This window comes from Clarias gariepinus, chromosome 5, assembly GCF_024256425.1.
Source record: "Clarias gariepinus isolate MV-2021 ecotype Netherlands chromosome 5, CGAR_prim_01v2, whole genome shotgun sequence".
In the NCBI taxonomy this organism is placed as follows: Eukaryota; Metazoa; Chordata; class Actinopteri; order Siluriformes; family Clariidae; genus Clarias; species Clarias gariepinus.
In genome coordinates this window covers 23,432,111-23,448,493 of record NC_071104.1, presented here as the reverse complement: position 1 = coordinate 23,448,493, position 16,383 = coordinate 23,432,111, and the positions used below count along the sequence as shown (strand labels likewise).

Below are 16,383 nucleotides of genomic sequence, written 5' to 3'. Positions count from 1 at the left end.
ACTTATAAATAATTCGTAACAATGTAGCATAGTCAGTCGCTTATTGGTGTATTGAAGTTAATTAATTCCTCCCCCAATCCCGAGGTTTACATATAAGCTTTACATTTTAGCTTTACATGTTATTACGGGTTTCCTTTGGATTGATCGCCCAAATAATGACATTCTATGAATGTTTACAGAAAATTATTATAGTTTTAAAAACAAGACCACATAAAGAAATCTGTGGGTCACGTAATCATTCATTCATCTTCTATACCGTTTATCCTGATAAGGGGTGACTTTGCAGTGCACACACACACACACACACACACTAGGGCAATTTGGGAACGCCAATTAGCCTAATCTGCATGGGTTTGAACTGTGGGAGGAAATCGGAGAACCCTGAGAAAACCCACCAAGCATGGGTGAGAACATGCAAACTCCACGCACACAGACCAGAGGCAGAAATTGAACCCTCAACCCTGGACGTGCAGGGCCACAGAGCTACACACTAGGCCACCATTGTGTCAGTTACAAGTTCTGTAATTGATTATTTGTTTACTTTTTATATCAATTGTATATACTCAACAATAATGTTGTCTTATCGTCTCTATACCGCTTTATCCTGTATTCAGGGTCACGGGGGAGCCTGGAGCCTATCCCAGGACTTAGGGCATGAGGCAAGTACACCCTGGACAGGGTGCCAATCCATTGCAGGGCACACACATTCATTTACACACTACAGGCAATTTGGGAACGCTAATTAGCTTAATCTGCATGTCTTTGGACTGCGGGAGGAAACCAGAGTACCCAGAGGAAACCCACCAAACCCATGGGCAGAACATGCAAACTCCACGCACACAGACCAGAGGCAGAAATCGGACCCTCAACACTGGAGGTGCGAGGCCACAGAGCTAAATAGGGAGTTTTTCCTTGCCACTGTTGCCCTCGGCTTGCTCATCAGGGACTATCTGACCATTTTGATTCATACACATTCACAAACTTAAATAATTTCTTTTGATTGTGTAAAGCTGATTTGCAGCAATGACAATTGTTAAAAGCGCTATACAAATAGAATAGAATTTAACACTATGCTATATGTGTAAGTTACAAGTTCTGTAATTGATTATTTGTTTACTTTATATATTAATTGTATATACTTTTAACAATAATGTATATGCTCTTAATCACATTTATTCATTTATTAATTTTGTATGCTGCTTATTCTGTATACAAGGTTGTGGGGCAATTTGGGAATTAACCTAACCTAATCTGATCTGGGGAAAAAAACAACAACAACCAAGCACAGGGAAAAAATGCAAACTCCATGACTTGAGGTGGGAATCGAATTCTCAACCTAAATGTTGGGTATAGTGCTAACCACTACGCCACCATGCCATCCTAATTACATATAACACTTGGTGTTAGCATTAGAACTTAGTGTTTTAAAATAAAATTAATTACTTACATATGAAAAGATCCCAACTGTTGCATTTACAGAAACATGTTTTCAAATCTATGTTAAATATAAATTTAAATTTGCAGCCCATTAAAAATGTAATTCAGTCCAATTCAGTACTCTTTTACACACACACGCACACAAATAAACCAAGTAAAAGTTAATTAAAGTTAAAAAAAATGAAGTCAAATGCATAAGGTTAATCCATTTTAGAAACATATAAATGTATTTTTAAATACAGCATAATAGTTGGTCCAATGTAAAGAAAAAAAGAGTGTTTTTGGCCAAAAGGTAATTCTCTGTTAAATGACTGCAATATCTTTATTTGCATCACCTAGTATTACTTCACAAAAAGCAAAAAAAAAAAGACAAATTAACTTAATACAAATTAAGTACAAAAGGATTTTAATGTCCTATACAATTAATTAAATGGTGGATTACAGTTGTATAAACATATAACCTTAACAATTTATTGATAAAAACAACATCTGTATAAGAAATAGTCAAGTGTAAGTGTAAGTATCATTGTCGGGGAGAACAGATGAATCGATAGCAGTGTACTGTAGCCTGAAACCTCCGGCAGAAACAGATGAATCTGCCAGGAACTTTAGCGTCATAACGTTACCTAAAGAAAGAGAAAGATGCAGAAAATATTAGGGACAGAAAAATGCACCACCCTGGAATGCAGTTGTATGTGATGCAGACTGCTACATCATCTTTAATCTATGTCATCTGACATAAAAATAAAATAAAACTACATTAATTTAAGTTTAAGCCTATAGTGAATAATTGTGCGGAAAGTGAAATGCATTAAATGTAATAAAGCAGTAAAATACGTGCCTGTGCTAAGAAAGTCTTCAGGTAGTTCATCCCCGCAGTACCTACAAAGTAAATACAGGTCAGTGTTTGTAGAATTTGTGCACAAGATATGCTCATTAATTAATGTCTTCATACCTTCCAGCAAAGCCTGCGACATCATCATAACTGTCATAGAGCTCGAGATAATCACTGATGCAGTCTACATCATCCTCAACGTCAAACTCAAGGAACTGCAGATGGATCTTCTGGCCGTAGCGCACGCGAATGTGCCAGTAGCAGATTTGCTCATCAGGATACTCATCTGGAAAACCTGGTGACTGTAGAATCTTCTCTTGGTCTGTATGCACACCTCCACACTCTTTTGCTGTAAAAGGTTTTAAAGTCATTTTTAAGAATATTTACATTTCTACTTTAAGTTTGAAAATACAAATTTGATTTAACACATGGGATTAATGCATATGAGTCCCGTGTGTTTAGAAAGAAAGAAATACTCAAGCTCCTACTACGTACGGTAGATATATTGCATTTACGTCCTATTAGTCATTTGTGTTATTGTCAGCTGTGACCTTGAACAAACAGCTCAACAAGGAAAAGCATTCCCATAAACACACATATTGTACAGGTGTGCAATGTGCTGCTGTCATTTATACTGTAGTATATACAGTACTGTAACGGATGTCAATGTAAGGCACAGATTTTCTCAGACAAAAATACACACCACAGGCACAAAGTTCCATATTTTAGTTTTGAAAGCTTAGTTTCAATATCTAGTGCATTTTAGTAAATGTATTATTATTTCCAATGTCTGCATTATCCTGGGTAAGGATGTGATGGTTTCAGGGAACTGGGTGCGAGATGAGAAAAGACCCCCAGTGGGATTACCAGACACACCCACAAAGACAAAAATGTCTGGTTTGTTTAAGGTCAAAGCCAACATGAAGCATGCTCTTCGAAATTGAGTTAAATGTACAAAGTTTCAATTTAAGTGACTTTCTGGTTCTTAACAGCTTACCCCAGTACGTTTATGACCTATGTTATGTTATTTAGATACCATCTGTACGAATCTTCATTAAGCTTACATAAAGGTAGGTGGTAAATGTGTGGAAGCTAGGTTAAGCTCAAGCTAAGTGAATCATCTGTAGCAGTGAACATCACACAACCACTTAGTCATAGTACAATTAAACAAAATAATATTTTCCTTGGTTCTTATTTCCAGACACAGATGACATATCCACATGCTCTCATTATTGGCTGATGCACAACTTTATATTTTGTTCCACAGGGACCAATGACTGTTGTTTTGGATATAAAATAAATGTTTCATGTAGAGAGCTTGCCACCCACAAAAAGTGTGACTCTTGTCAGTGGTTACACCATTCACCATTTGGAAGGAACTGTGGGACTTTGATGTTAAAAGTGAGTAATTAGCCTACTTCCCAGAATTTCTTCACTATCGCTTGCATAGTTATTCTTTTAGTATTACTCACAGTTAGGATTGTAGCAGTAGACATCCCACTTTTCACTTTTGTTGAGCCGATAGCCATAATCAATAATTCCAACCTTTCCATATCCACAGTTGGATCCAGGTTTCACGATGGGATATCCCACACGGCCTTTATCAAACCATCCAGCTGCACACACATGGAAGCCTTGAAAACAGAGATCTTTTTTAGACCTGACATAATAATAATAATAATAATAATAATATAAAATGCCTTATAAAAAACTTTTTAAGGGAACAGAACAAAGCTCAAAAGATATATATTGCAGCTGAAGAGAGAGATACCAAAGCTAATTTTCAAGCCAGTAAAATGTTTACAGTTAATATAAGACAGATACAGTATGTAATACAGAAATATATATACTGTTATATATATATATATATATATATATATATATATATATATACGGTATATATATAATTTTCGAAATAACTTAAAATTTATACTTTAACTGGATTTTATGCATGTCATGGTAATGTCTGTCATAAAGCATTCTTACTAACAGACTACACTGACATTGTTCTTCCATATAATTTAATCACTTAATGACCAATGTCCTGTAAAGGACAGGTTCCTAAAAACATGTATGAGGTACCCAGACAATTAATTGGTCCCCATGGGAAATGGTAATCGGGGGAAATCCGCTGTGCGGTCATTGATGTATGAGAAACAACATTTTGTTGCAATTACAGAGCTGCAAAATGAGGAACTGCAGACCCCTCAAGCAACTTAGAAATAATGACTTAAAACAGACCTAAGATATGTAGAGCTTAAAATCTAATTTAACTTAAATGAGAATATGATCTGGTTAGCTGTTAAACAGGTGTTATTCTGGTAACAGAGTACAAAATTAAATGATTTTACAAATATTCACAACTTACAAAATGTGACATTACAAGGAAAAGTATCTTTGAATAATGGTAATTGGTTGCAGGTTAGTCTTGATTTTAGATAGCTGCGGAATACTGTTTAAAGCTGTCTCTGTTTTTTTCATTTTACATTTAAGTCCCGTGGGTTGCCCTGGCCCAGAGTTTAATATTAGGGTAAAAACAAACACAACAAAAGAGGCATTAGAGACCTATTTTTCTGGCAGCTTCAAGTTGATCATAAGTAGCTAGTGACCCCCCTTCAAACTTGCACACAGCTTTGGCCTCTTTATATGTCAGCTGGTATCTCCCTTTGCGAGATTCCCGGTGGTACACTCCGGCTGCTTGTTCTGCAGAAAGAAAGCGGGGAAAGCACAAATTAGTAAATCCTGTTATCAGCAGTGGTGGGCTGACCTACAAGTGGATGTGGATCTGCTCAGTGTCCTAAAGTGTTAGTAGGTTGCTGGTCTGGCTGTTAGGACAAAACCTTAAACAGAAAAAAAGCTGTAGAAATTTGTTAGCATCTATAAGGGAAGTGAAACTCTTGCCATAAGGAACACAGTTTGAGAGTTAAAAAAAAAAAAGAAGTTAAATACTAATACTAAAAATTGAATGCATGCCAGTAGGCATTTGTGAATCTTTTCATGCCTCTCAGACAAGTCTGACCCTGACAGCATGACTGACCCCGTAGACTTCACATCACTAAAAGCACTAATGATTTGCGTTTATTACCATGCCACTGAACAGAAACATGCATGGGGTAACAGCAACTCACTATCCAGAAGAATATTCAGGAAAATTCAGGAAAATGCAAGGGTGTACATCTGTAAACAACTTATATATGTTTTCCAGATGTGAAGCGTGAGAAATAGCTGCAATAAAGTGCCTCTTTGTACTTTAACTCCTATTTACATTTAACATTTACAGTTTTGTAAAACATTCCTTTAAATGTCCCAGTGATCTTTAAGATGAATAAATGATAGATGTTCTCTAGAATTACTGTATATTTCTCTAAGTAAGTTTTTGTCCTGTGGTTTAAACAGCACATTGTTTAGTGTAAAACCTCACAAGCTTTAGAGCCATGAGGTTAATGAAAAATGGTGTTCACACAGATTTCACAATGTGGCAATTTACTCAATTTCTTTCTATATACTATGGCACAAATGATAAATGAGTCGATTGTTCTGAGGTAATGACCACAGTGTGGTTTGAATGAAGCATTGCGACAGAGCTCACTCAAATAGTGAGCTCACTTCCCCTAGTTTATAAGACTCCCTCAGAGGAAGGATGGACTCAACACTGAGACGGTCATAAATGTTTGCCTCGTTTAATGTGACAGCGCCAACTAGACACACACGCGAGCGAGCGACTATCTTACTAACCGTGTCTTACTGTTGTGAGGCTCATTGACGATTATTAATGCTGAGCTAATTACCTATCCCTACAACAAAAAAACAAAAGGAAAAAATATGATATCACAGGAAATCAGACTGTATTTCCCATGGGGACCAGCCAAGTGTTCCTATTTAGAATAAAAAAAACTATGTGCAAGCATGCCCCCAGGAGATACTTTGATTACTTTTATAACTAGTCAACTGTAATTACGCTAATAGCAATTACAAGCGACTTGACACAAGTTAACTGTGAAAATATATTTTACCAAGCCAAATAGAGTTGTGAAATATCCCGTTCTTGTATCCCCAGGCCTCGGTTTCCTCCAGGACGCACGATAAGGCGAGCAGAGCGGCCACGGCGTGCAAGTACAGCATCCTGAGAGCAGCACGAGCGCCACACTGACAAGAACGAACACGACATACGTTCTGATCTCTAGTAACAGCTGGAATAGTGCACGCGCCAGAGTACTTACTCCCTTTGTGGGCGGAGTCTGCACTACGGGGGGAAAAGAGCATATCCCGAAACACAGGCATGAAAATGGTTCAACAAAGAGGGCTGTTTAATGTCCCGCAAAGCGTTATTAAACAGCCGGCAGTCTGTTTGGACGGTCTCTCTAAATATATCATCATAATATCAGCTGTTTTTGTACATGAGCGGTATTATAAAGGAATAACCTTAATCTTAGGTTAATTTCAAGCAAAGAAACTGCATCTCTAGTTTACAATAGACATGGGCTGTGTCTCAGAGTTTACGCTAAAAAGTTTTGTTTTACTAGATGTCTTGCTCTTGCTCACACATGTTTTAGGCTTGCTAATAATTTTTATAAATAAAAAGCAGAAATTTTGGCAAGGACTTTGGGGAGTCCATTTGAAGGTTTTTTTATGTGCTTTAAAGTTTTTCCAACGATACTTGCTATAATGTGGTAATGTTGAGCTTTCCTTAGGGGAAGTCTTTATAGTAGATGTACTACAGTTGCTAAAACTGCTGATGAGTTGAGTAGATGATACAGAGCAAAATTTAACGCACTAGCTTACAGACAAAGTAAGGAACACTGCAGGATGCAGTCATTTTTTTTACCAGTAGATAAATAGAGAGGACACCATTCTTTTTTTTATTAATTTATCATAGGGGAAATCCAATGAACTTTACCTCTAATTAGTCAAATACAATATCAAAAGATATACACTGGTGTGCAGGATGGGTTTTCTGTATGTTTAATGCATTTATTTTGAATACATCATATCAATGGAACTCTTAAAAATCACTCAAAGGGGAATACAAAACTGTCAATGTAATGAAGAATGTCACCATATCTTGCTGAAAGCGGCCAAGTTGCTAAAACTTTTCCAGAGTGTTTAAATCATAGTTTTAGTGTAAATCATATTGTTTCTGTCTGACAGGGATAACAAAAAGTCTGATATTATTAGATGGCTAAAGTGGCTAAATCATCTTAAGTGGTTAGTCTTTATGTCATGGCTGAACATTAAGGTTCACAATAAAATTAAAGGCCAATCTATGCCTCCTACCCTAAATGACATTTTCCCATATATACTGTAGATGTACTGCACTGCACATTAGTGGTCATCCTACTGTACCACTATTTTAATATCATGTCTTTTTTTGCTTCATGGTAGTAGTTTTATATAATGTGTAAGGACACGATAATGATAATCGCTGACTTAATGTTAAGTTCCTACTGTACATGTTTCAACATTTTGTGAAAAAACTTCCCAGAAGCATAGAGGCAACTGCAGCCAAAAAGGAGATAAACACTTTATTCATTTATAATGAAATGAGCCAGAGAATAATTTGGTGGATAATTTAAAACATAAAGTATTAAATTACAAGAGGTTTTAAAGGATTAAAGTGCTATATTTCAAGCAGGCTTTAAACAGCAACATATTAACAGCAAATGATCTACAGTATTTATGTTAGAGACACTTCATTAAATATATTTTACTATTTGTTTCCATTATACTATAAGTACATTATTTTATATTACACAGAGCCTCATGAATCATGATCTGACACATCTGGGTTTAGTGGTTGTTTTACAGTAAAACATTGCTCATATGTGTTGGAACGGAATGTTGTCTCTTTTGGACATTGTACTAGTGGTTGTTTTACAGTAAAACATTGCTCATATGTGTTGGAACGGAATGTTGTCTCTTTTGGACATTGTACTAGATACAATGAGTAAAACTTTGTTCACAATTATTATATATTATGAATTACTATATATCCTAGGGAAGTTTTAGAAAAAAGTAATTTTTTTGCATATTTATATAAGTAAAATGATTAAATGTCAGGGTAATCCTGGCTAAGATACTTTAAACTTTTTTATTTTAATATAGCATCCAAAGGGTAGCAAAAAGTACAATTATAAAAGGGCTTGTCATAATTTTAAAGGTATAGTTACTAAAAGATAGATATTAAATATACTGTGAATTGTCTCTTGTCAAAGCAATAAGAACTCCTTTGTTCTGTCCTGCTTCAGTAATCTTATCTTATGGCTGGCATGCAACAATTTAACATCCTGTTGTAAGTATATGTCTCTCTCTAAAAAGTCTTTTCTCTCTCTCTCTCTCTCTTTCTTTCTCTTTCTCTCTCTTGCTCTCTCTTTATATGTTTGTAAAAAAGAACCAACACATAAAAATATCACAAAAAATGTTCACCTATAACCTTCCTTCTGTTGTGAACCAGTTAAATAGTTTAAAGATTTGTTTAATGTTCACTCCTGTCTAATTTATTTGGGTTAACGGACCCAATATTTAATCATGAATAGTTTATGGCAATTGTATAATTAACAATGTTAATTGTATTTCACTCCTGCCGAGTTTATATATTTGATTCACCCCATAAAAGTCTTGGTAACTATTCTCAAACTTCTAGTAATGAACTTCCAATGAATCCCAAATAATTCCTGGAGCTGTGTGGAATGAAGAGTTCATGGTATAGGATCATTTTGAATTTATGTGCATGGATTCTTTGTGTCTGCGTGTGTGTGTGTGTGTGTGTGTGTGTACCTCTGTCCCATTCAGGATGCCTGTCTCATGCCTAGTGGTTGCAGGGTGTCTTTAGTCCTTTTTACACAGGATTAGTATTATGTGGGGAACTCTAGTTATTTATAATAACTGTAAAGGGTTTGTCAGGAATTGGTGTTCCCTGTGGCCTTTTTATCCAACTTCTGTGACGAATAAAGGCTGCATTGGAGGTGCTGGGTCATATATACACCCTACAATGTGCAAAAAGAGAAAGCTGAAAACCATCAAAAGAGCAAAAGCAAAAAGAATGATTAAATAGAGATGGATGACATGTAAGGAACACTCGCAGGCTTCATGTGAATCCTGTGTAAATGCGCCACAAAAAAAAAAAAAAAACAGATGGCGGGAAGTAATTTCTAAATTACACAAGTCCCAAGATAAGTTTATTAAGTCCCAAGATAATACTAATCCTGGGCGAATACGGCTTTTGGAACCACTGAGTTAAAGTGGTCACTAAGAGTGAGTAAACAAACCATTCAAATGGTTGTGCAAATTGTTAGGGTTGATAAACAGAAAAAAAGAACTAAAAAAAAGTTATTTTACCTTTAATATCTCCATTAGACTTAAATAATTAACGTTGATTAACAAATTAATAGTTATTCACTTTGACCCACTTACTATAACTTTTTTTATACTATCTATAGTAACTGTTTTTCTTGTTTACCTTATTCCAGAAGGTGGCACTAGAGGACAGAACAGCACAAAAAATGATATCATCCACGTTCACTTTTGACTAGTGTAGAAAAGACTTTAGTCCAGCAAGTGGCATCATTCAGCTATAAGTGTTTAAAAAAAAAGGTTGTTTAAAACTATTTCTGGTCTTTTTATGAATCTTGGACCCTTATTTCTGATGTAATTTTTAGTCTACCATATACCTGTATACAATTTAACTAAAATAGTTTCGTTAAAAACACACACACACACACACACACACACACAAAAGCACGGTGGCGTTGTGATTAGCACTGATGTCTTGCACTTCCCGTCTGAATCTGTGTGCATGGAGTTTGCATGTTCTCCCTGTGCTTGGTGGGTTTTCTCCAGGTACTTCAGTGTCCTCCCACAGTCCAAACACTTGCAGATTAGACTAACTAGCATTCCTGAACACCCAACACTGGTCAGAGGGGATGTGTATGTCCTGTGATGGATTGGTGTACTCCACCTCGTGCCCTAAATTTCCAGGCTAGAGCAAAACCCTGTATACAGGATAGAGTGGTATAAATGACGAGTGAATGAGCTTTTTGTGATAAAGCACAAAGGAATTTTATTTCTAGTTCATGTCTTTTATCCAGGATAATTATACCAGGTAGATTAAAAGAAATGGAAATCACCTACAATCCCAATATACAATTTACCTTATAAAAACACACACATTTACAGGTGGTCTTTAGTTGTTCCACATCATTTAAAACATTATTTTAATTATTTTAAACACTGAACATTTATTATTCTCATCAACAGCATCCTTATGCTTTATGCTGGTAATGCTTTTTGTTGGTTTGCTGGTTTGTTTAAAATTATTGTAATTCTGTTCAGTTAAATAAGGCAGCATTGCATTACATTACTTTAGCTAAGTAAAGTTTACAATTAAAATAATACTATTTCTTTTGTAAATGTGATAAAAATGTTAATTTTAATGTTAATGTAAATTTTATCTTATACTGTAATGATCTACATTTTTGTCCAAAACATAGCTATTTCCATAGATAGTAGTGAGAATGACGTACACCACCATAAGGAGTAGTCTATATCAGATTAGAATGCTAAACTAAACATACCACACATGTAGATTCTGTTATGTCATTTTACTGTAGGTCATTATATTAAAAAACAAATTATCAAATGAAAAAGCTCAAATTAATTATTACGAATTAATTGCAAAAGGATAATAGTTTAGTTATTAAAAACATGTTGAATATTGTCAAATACTATGCGTCTAGTATTTTATATTATATCACAATAAACTAAATATATGATTATTAAACCTACATTATACGGTATATGTTTGTAAACACCTGATAATCATATCCGTATGTCCCATTATGCTGAATATCCCATTCCTCTCATTCCATTTGTATGCTTCTAACTTTGTGGCAACATTTCCGAGAAGAACCGGATATAGGTGTGATGGTGAGGTATACTGTATGACCATACTTTTGGTTATATAAGGCAACATTTGGCATTTACATGTAGAAAGAAGCAACAAGCCTCCGAGTGGCGCAGTGGTAAAGCGCTCGCCCTATCATCCGGGGAGCGCTGTTTTCCTCTCACAGCCGGAAGCACAGAGAGAGCTGATTGGCCGAGCTCTCTCAGGGGGGAGGGATGAGAGGTACTTGCGCTCCCACATTAATCACGGCTCTACAGCCAATCAGGGGCGTCTGTGAGCTCGCACACACAGAAAGCGTAAGCAAGCAGTTCGAAAAGAGACAGGGTGCTCGCTGTTGGAGAGGGTGCTCGCTGTTGAGCCAAATGGGAGGAGCTGGAGCTCCAGCTCCCCCTCGCTAGATCTAGTGGGCGGGGCTTGAGACGCAAGTGGATGTTAATGTCAGTGCAAGTTCAACCATAATGGAAGTAAATACTTATCGTTCTCTTATATTTGTCATGATTATGATTTATTATTTTCAGCATGGCCAGTACCATTTTTGTGACTAACGGCATTACGTAAATACTTTATTTTAATAATGCTTTATTGCAGTGGCGGACTGGGACAATAATTCAGGCCGGGAATTTGACTCCACTCCCAGGCCACCTCTGCTGCTGCAGTCACCACCACCCTATTCATGTAATCTACTGGACTGATAAACTTGTAGGCTAACCCTATTATTGTAACAGGTAGACTACCAGATGCAATATAAATGAATAAAAAAATAGCCCTTAACAACTCACAAGGAATACACCATTTATACTACCAAACCAATGACAAATAGAAAATTGCCTTTTTAAAAGAGATAATAAGAGACACATTCACATGTTGAAATATTTACATTTTATGTATTTTCAGTGCTCAACTCTAGTATATCAAATGCATCAGAAACACAAACACAAATAAACTTAACAAATCCTATGACAGCGTAAGTAACATATACCAATGTTTACTCAATTATGGCATTATGTGGAACAGACCAGTAAGAGTAAACAGTAAGTAATTAGCACTACTAGTACACCTGTAGGCGTTTGAATTGGGTGATACTTAAAAAAAAAAATCTTAATCCTTAGACTGTGGACAGGCAAAATAATCAAAAGAGATATCAAGGCTTTCACTGTCTCCTTAATCTTTCCCTGAATCCTTCTCTCTCTCACTCTGCACATGTAGTTGCTCTGCAATATGAAATAAGCGTGTTCAATAATCTTTATTTATAATTGTGAGTCATCAGTTGTATGTCCCCAAAATCACAGTCCTACTACTGATCTTATAAATCATAAAAAAGCACATGCTGTTTAAAAAGTATAGCCTGCTGCCTGCATGTTTAGTTTTGCTTATCTTTAACTTTACCTGAAGGTCCCTGCTCTGACTCAAACGCTGAACTGTCCACCACCTCTAGCTCAACAGCAGGAGCATTTACAGCACTAGTGCTACTCAGTGGCGGCCGGTGAAAATTTTTCCTGGTGGGGCTGATGTGACAAAATATTTCTTTGCTTAGTCCAATATAAGAATTAAAATCAACAGTCAGACGATGATTACAATTAACAGTAATGATTTAATCTCCTCCTCAAAATCACCAGTTTCACAGATAAAGTAAATGAACAAATTTCCATTGTATAATACGCCATGTATTCTTAAGAGAGTATCAAATACAATAATCAACATCAAAGGGTATGATCAGCTGGATCACCTTTAAGCAAAGTTGCATCTCAAAGTGGTTCACACAAAGAAAAACAGTTTTAAAAATGCAATTTAACCCAACAGTCTAAAACGGGTATATTAATAAGGATCTCACCGAATTTGGTGGAAACTGCTCTTCGCTCGTTAAGTTCGCCATCATTACTCTGATTGACCGCGCCTCTCTCTGATTGGCCGCGCCTCAAAAGAAAAAAAAAAACTTAAATCTCGCGGTATTTTCTGCGGCTTGGGGCAGAATTTCCAGCGCCCCAAGACCATAAAATTCTGAGAACCCGATTGGCCGCATATTTATTAATTTACCCTAGCAACAGCTACATGACGGGCTATTTGGCTGCACTCAGGGGCGCTTTTTCTCAGCGCTCCATGACAGAAACGATACAAGTCTGTCTGTGGAAATTCACTGGTGAATGAATGTCACTAGGTGGGAAATGTTGTATATGTTATTCATATCGCATGTAGGCACATACTGGTGGGTAAACCGAATTTAAAAACTTAATTTGTAAAAAATATATTTTACATTTTTAGCCCCTCTTATCAGGGAGGGCGGTGCCCCAGCGCCCCCTATGGGCCGGCCGCCACTGGTGCTACTGCTGCTGCTTCCTTCGTCACCTTTTCAGATGAAACAAGACTTGACACAGCACAGCAGCACTTACATATTGTTGCTCGTTTGTTGGTTTAGTTTTATCGATTGTGATGATCTAAGTGATTTGGATGAAAGTGTTCGTCTGCCAAATTATTATAAATATAATGTAAATGTAATCTTGACCGACCTGTTCCCTTACTGGCGAACATGGCTGGGATTTTGCAGCAGCTTGCTGCGTCTGCGGCCAGGGCTTTTTTCCTTTTTTTATACGCTGACTCTCTGCTTCTCCTTTGCGTTTACGCTCCATTTTTTGAACGATTTAGTCAGATATACCCTGTCTCTGGATATGGCCAGATATTAGGCAGTGCGTCGCTGACGTTGGGTCATGTGATGTGGGAGTGTAATTTTCCCTCCTAATCTTCCCCTCCCTTTCCATTGCCTGATTCGTAGATTGAGAGATCCGTCAATTAATTCGTAGTTATGCACCAGCCTATCACATGCCAGGCTGATCGTCTGCACAGCGGCAGCCGGCAGGCCAGAACGACCGTCAGGCCACCGGGAAATGTCCCGGTGCTCCCGATGGCCAGTCCGCCCCTGCAAGTCTGTCTGTGGAAATTCACTGGTGAATGAATGTCACTAGGTGGGAAATGTTGTATATGTTATTCATATCGCATGTAGGCACATACTGGTGGGTAAACCGAATTTAAAAACTTAATTTGTAAAAAATATATTTTACATTTTTAGCCCCTCTTATCAGGGAGGGCGGTGCCCCAGCGCCCCCTATGGGCCGGCCGCCACTGGTGCTACTGCTGCTGCTTCCTTCGTCACCTTTTCAGATGAAACGAGACTTGACACAGCACAGCAGCACTTACATATTGTTGCTCGTTTGTTGGTTTAGTTTTATCGATTGTGATGATCTAAATGATTTGGATGAAAGTGTTCGTCTGCCAAATTATTATAAATATAATGTAAATGTAATCTTGACCGACCTGTTCCCTTACTGGCGAACATGGCTGGGATTTTGCAGCAGCTTGCTGCGTCTGCGGCCAGGGCTTTTTTCCTTTTTTTATACGCTGACTCTCTGCTTCTCCTTTGCGTTTACGCTCCATTTTTTGAACGATTTAGTCAGATATACCCTGTCTCTGGATATGGCCAGATATTAGGCAGTGCGTCGCTGACGTTGGGTCATGTGATGTGGGAGTGTAATTTTCCCTCCTAATCTTCCCCTCCCTTTCCATTGCCTGATTCGTAGATTGAGAGATCCGTCAATTAATTCGTAGTTATGCACCAGCCTATCACATGCCAGGCTGATCGTCTGCACAGCGGCAGCCGGCAGGCCAGAACGACCGTCAGGCCACCGGGAAATGTCCCGGTGCTCCCGATGGCCAGTCCGCCCCTGCAAGTCTGTCTGTGGAAATTCACTGGTGAATGAATGTCACTAGGTGGGAAATGTTGTATATGTTATTCATATCGCATGTAGGCACATACTGGTGGGTAAACCGAATTTAAAAACTTAATTTGTAAAAAATATATTTTACATTTTTAGCCCCTCTTATCAGGGAGGGCGGTGCCCCAGCGCCCCCTATGGGCCGGCCGCCACTGGTGCTACTGCTGCTGCTTCCTTCGTCACCTTTTCAGATGAAACGAGACTTGACACAGCACAGCAGCACTTACATATTGTTGCTCGTTTGTTGGTTTAGTTTTATCGATTGTGATGATCTAAATGATTTGGATGAAAGTGTTCGTCTGCCAAATTATTATAAATATAATGTAAATGTAATCTTGACCGACCTGTTCCCTTACTGGCGAACATGGCTGGGATTTTGCAGCAGCTTGCTGCGTCTGCGGCCAGGGCTTTTTTCCTTTTTTTATACGCTGACTCTCTGCTTCTCCTTTGCGTTTACGCTCCATTTTTTGAACGATTTAGTCAGATATACCCTGTCTCTGGATATGGCCAGATATTAGGCAGTGTGTCGCTGACGTTGGGTCATGTGATGTGGGAGTGTAATTTTCCCTCCTAATCTTCCCCTCCCTTTCCATTGCCTGATTCGTAGATTGAGAGATCCGTCAATTAATTCGTAGTTATGCACCAGCCTATCACATGCCAGGCTGATCGTCTGCACAGCGGCAGCCGGCAGGCCAGAACGACCGTCAGGCCACCGGGAAATGTCCCGGTGCTCCCGATGGCCAGTCCGCCCCTGCAAGTCTGTCTGTGGAAATTCACTGGTGAATGAATGTCACTAGGTGGGAAATGTTGTATATGTTATTCATATCGCATGTAGGCACATACTGGTGGGTAAACCGAATTTAAAAACTTAATTTGTAAAAAATATATTTTACATTTTTAGCCCCTCTTATCAGGGAGGGCGGTGCCCCAGCGCCCCCTATGGGCCGGCCGCCACTGGTGCTACTGCTGCTGCTTCCTTCGTCACCTTTTCAGATGAAACGAGACTTGACACAGCACAGCAGCACTTACATATTGTTGCTCGTTTGTTGGTTTAGTTTTATCGATTGTGATGATCTAAATGATTTGGATGAAAGTGTTCGTCTGCCAAATTATTATAAATATAATGTAAATGTAATCTTGACCGACCTGTTCCCTTACTGGCGAACATGGCTGGGATTTTGCAGCAGCTTGCTGCGTCTGCGGCCAGGGCTTTTTTCCTTTTTTTATACGCTGACTCTCTGCTTCTCCTTTGCGTTTACGCTCCATTTTTTGAACGATTTAGTCAGATATACCCTGTCTCTGGATATGGCCAGATATTAGGCAGTGCGTCGCTGACGTTGGGTCATGTAATGTGGGAGTGTAATTTTCCCTCCTAATCTTCCCCTCCCTTTCCATTGCCTGATTCGTAGATTGAGAGATCCGTCAATTAATTCGTAGTTATGCACCAG

At 38.0% G+C, this 16,383-nt stretch overlaps 1 protein-coding gene across 1 annotated transcript; it reads right to left on the bottom strand.

Moving 5' to 3' along the window:
* Positions 1-1,265: 1,265 nt before the first annotated feature.
* On the bottom strand, positions 1,266-6,733 carry tnfaip6 (tumor necrosis factor, alpha-induced protein 6). Its single transcript, XM_053496956.1, has 6 exons — positions 6,286-6,733; positions 4,838-4,975; positions 3,745-3,906; positions 2,393-2,621; positions 2,279-2,319; positions 1,266-2,063 (listed from the first exon to the last, which is right to left on the bottom strand). The coding sequence occupies exons 1-6, from the start codon at positions 6,551-6,553 to the stop codon at positions 1,942-1,944; spliced, it is 960 nt and encodes a 319-aa protein (XP_053352931.1). The 5' UTR covers positions 6,554-6,733; the 3' UTR covers positions 1,266-1,941.
* Positions 6,734-16,383: the final 9,650 nt, after the last annotated feature.

Bases quoted from the DNA above. Each gene is read 5' to 3' on its own strand.
- tnfaip6 (XM_053496956.1), bottom strand. From the start codon at position 6,553: ATGCCTGTGTTTCGGGATATGCTCTTTTCCCCCCGTAGTGCAGACTCC. The intron at 4,976-6,285 runs GTAAAATATATT...TTCTTTCTGCAG, and splicing joins TCACAACTCTATTTGGCTTG to AACAAGCAGCCGGAGTGTAC. The intron at 3,907-4,837 runs GTCTCTAATGCC...TCTGTTTTCAAG, and splicing joins TGAAGCTGCCAGAAAAATAG to GCTTCCATGTGTGTGCAGCT.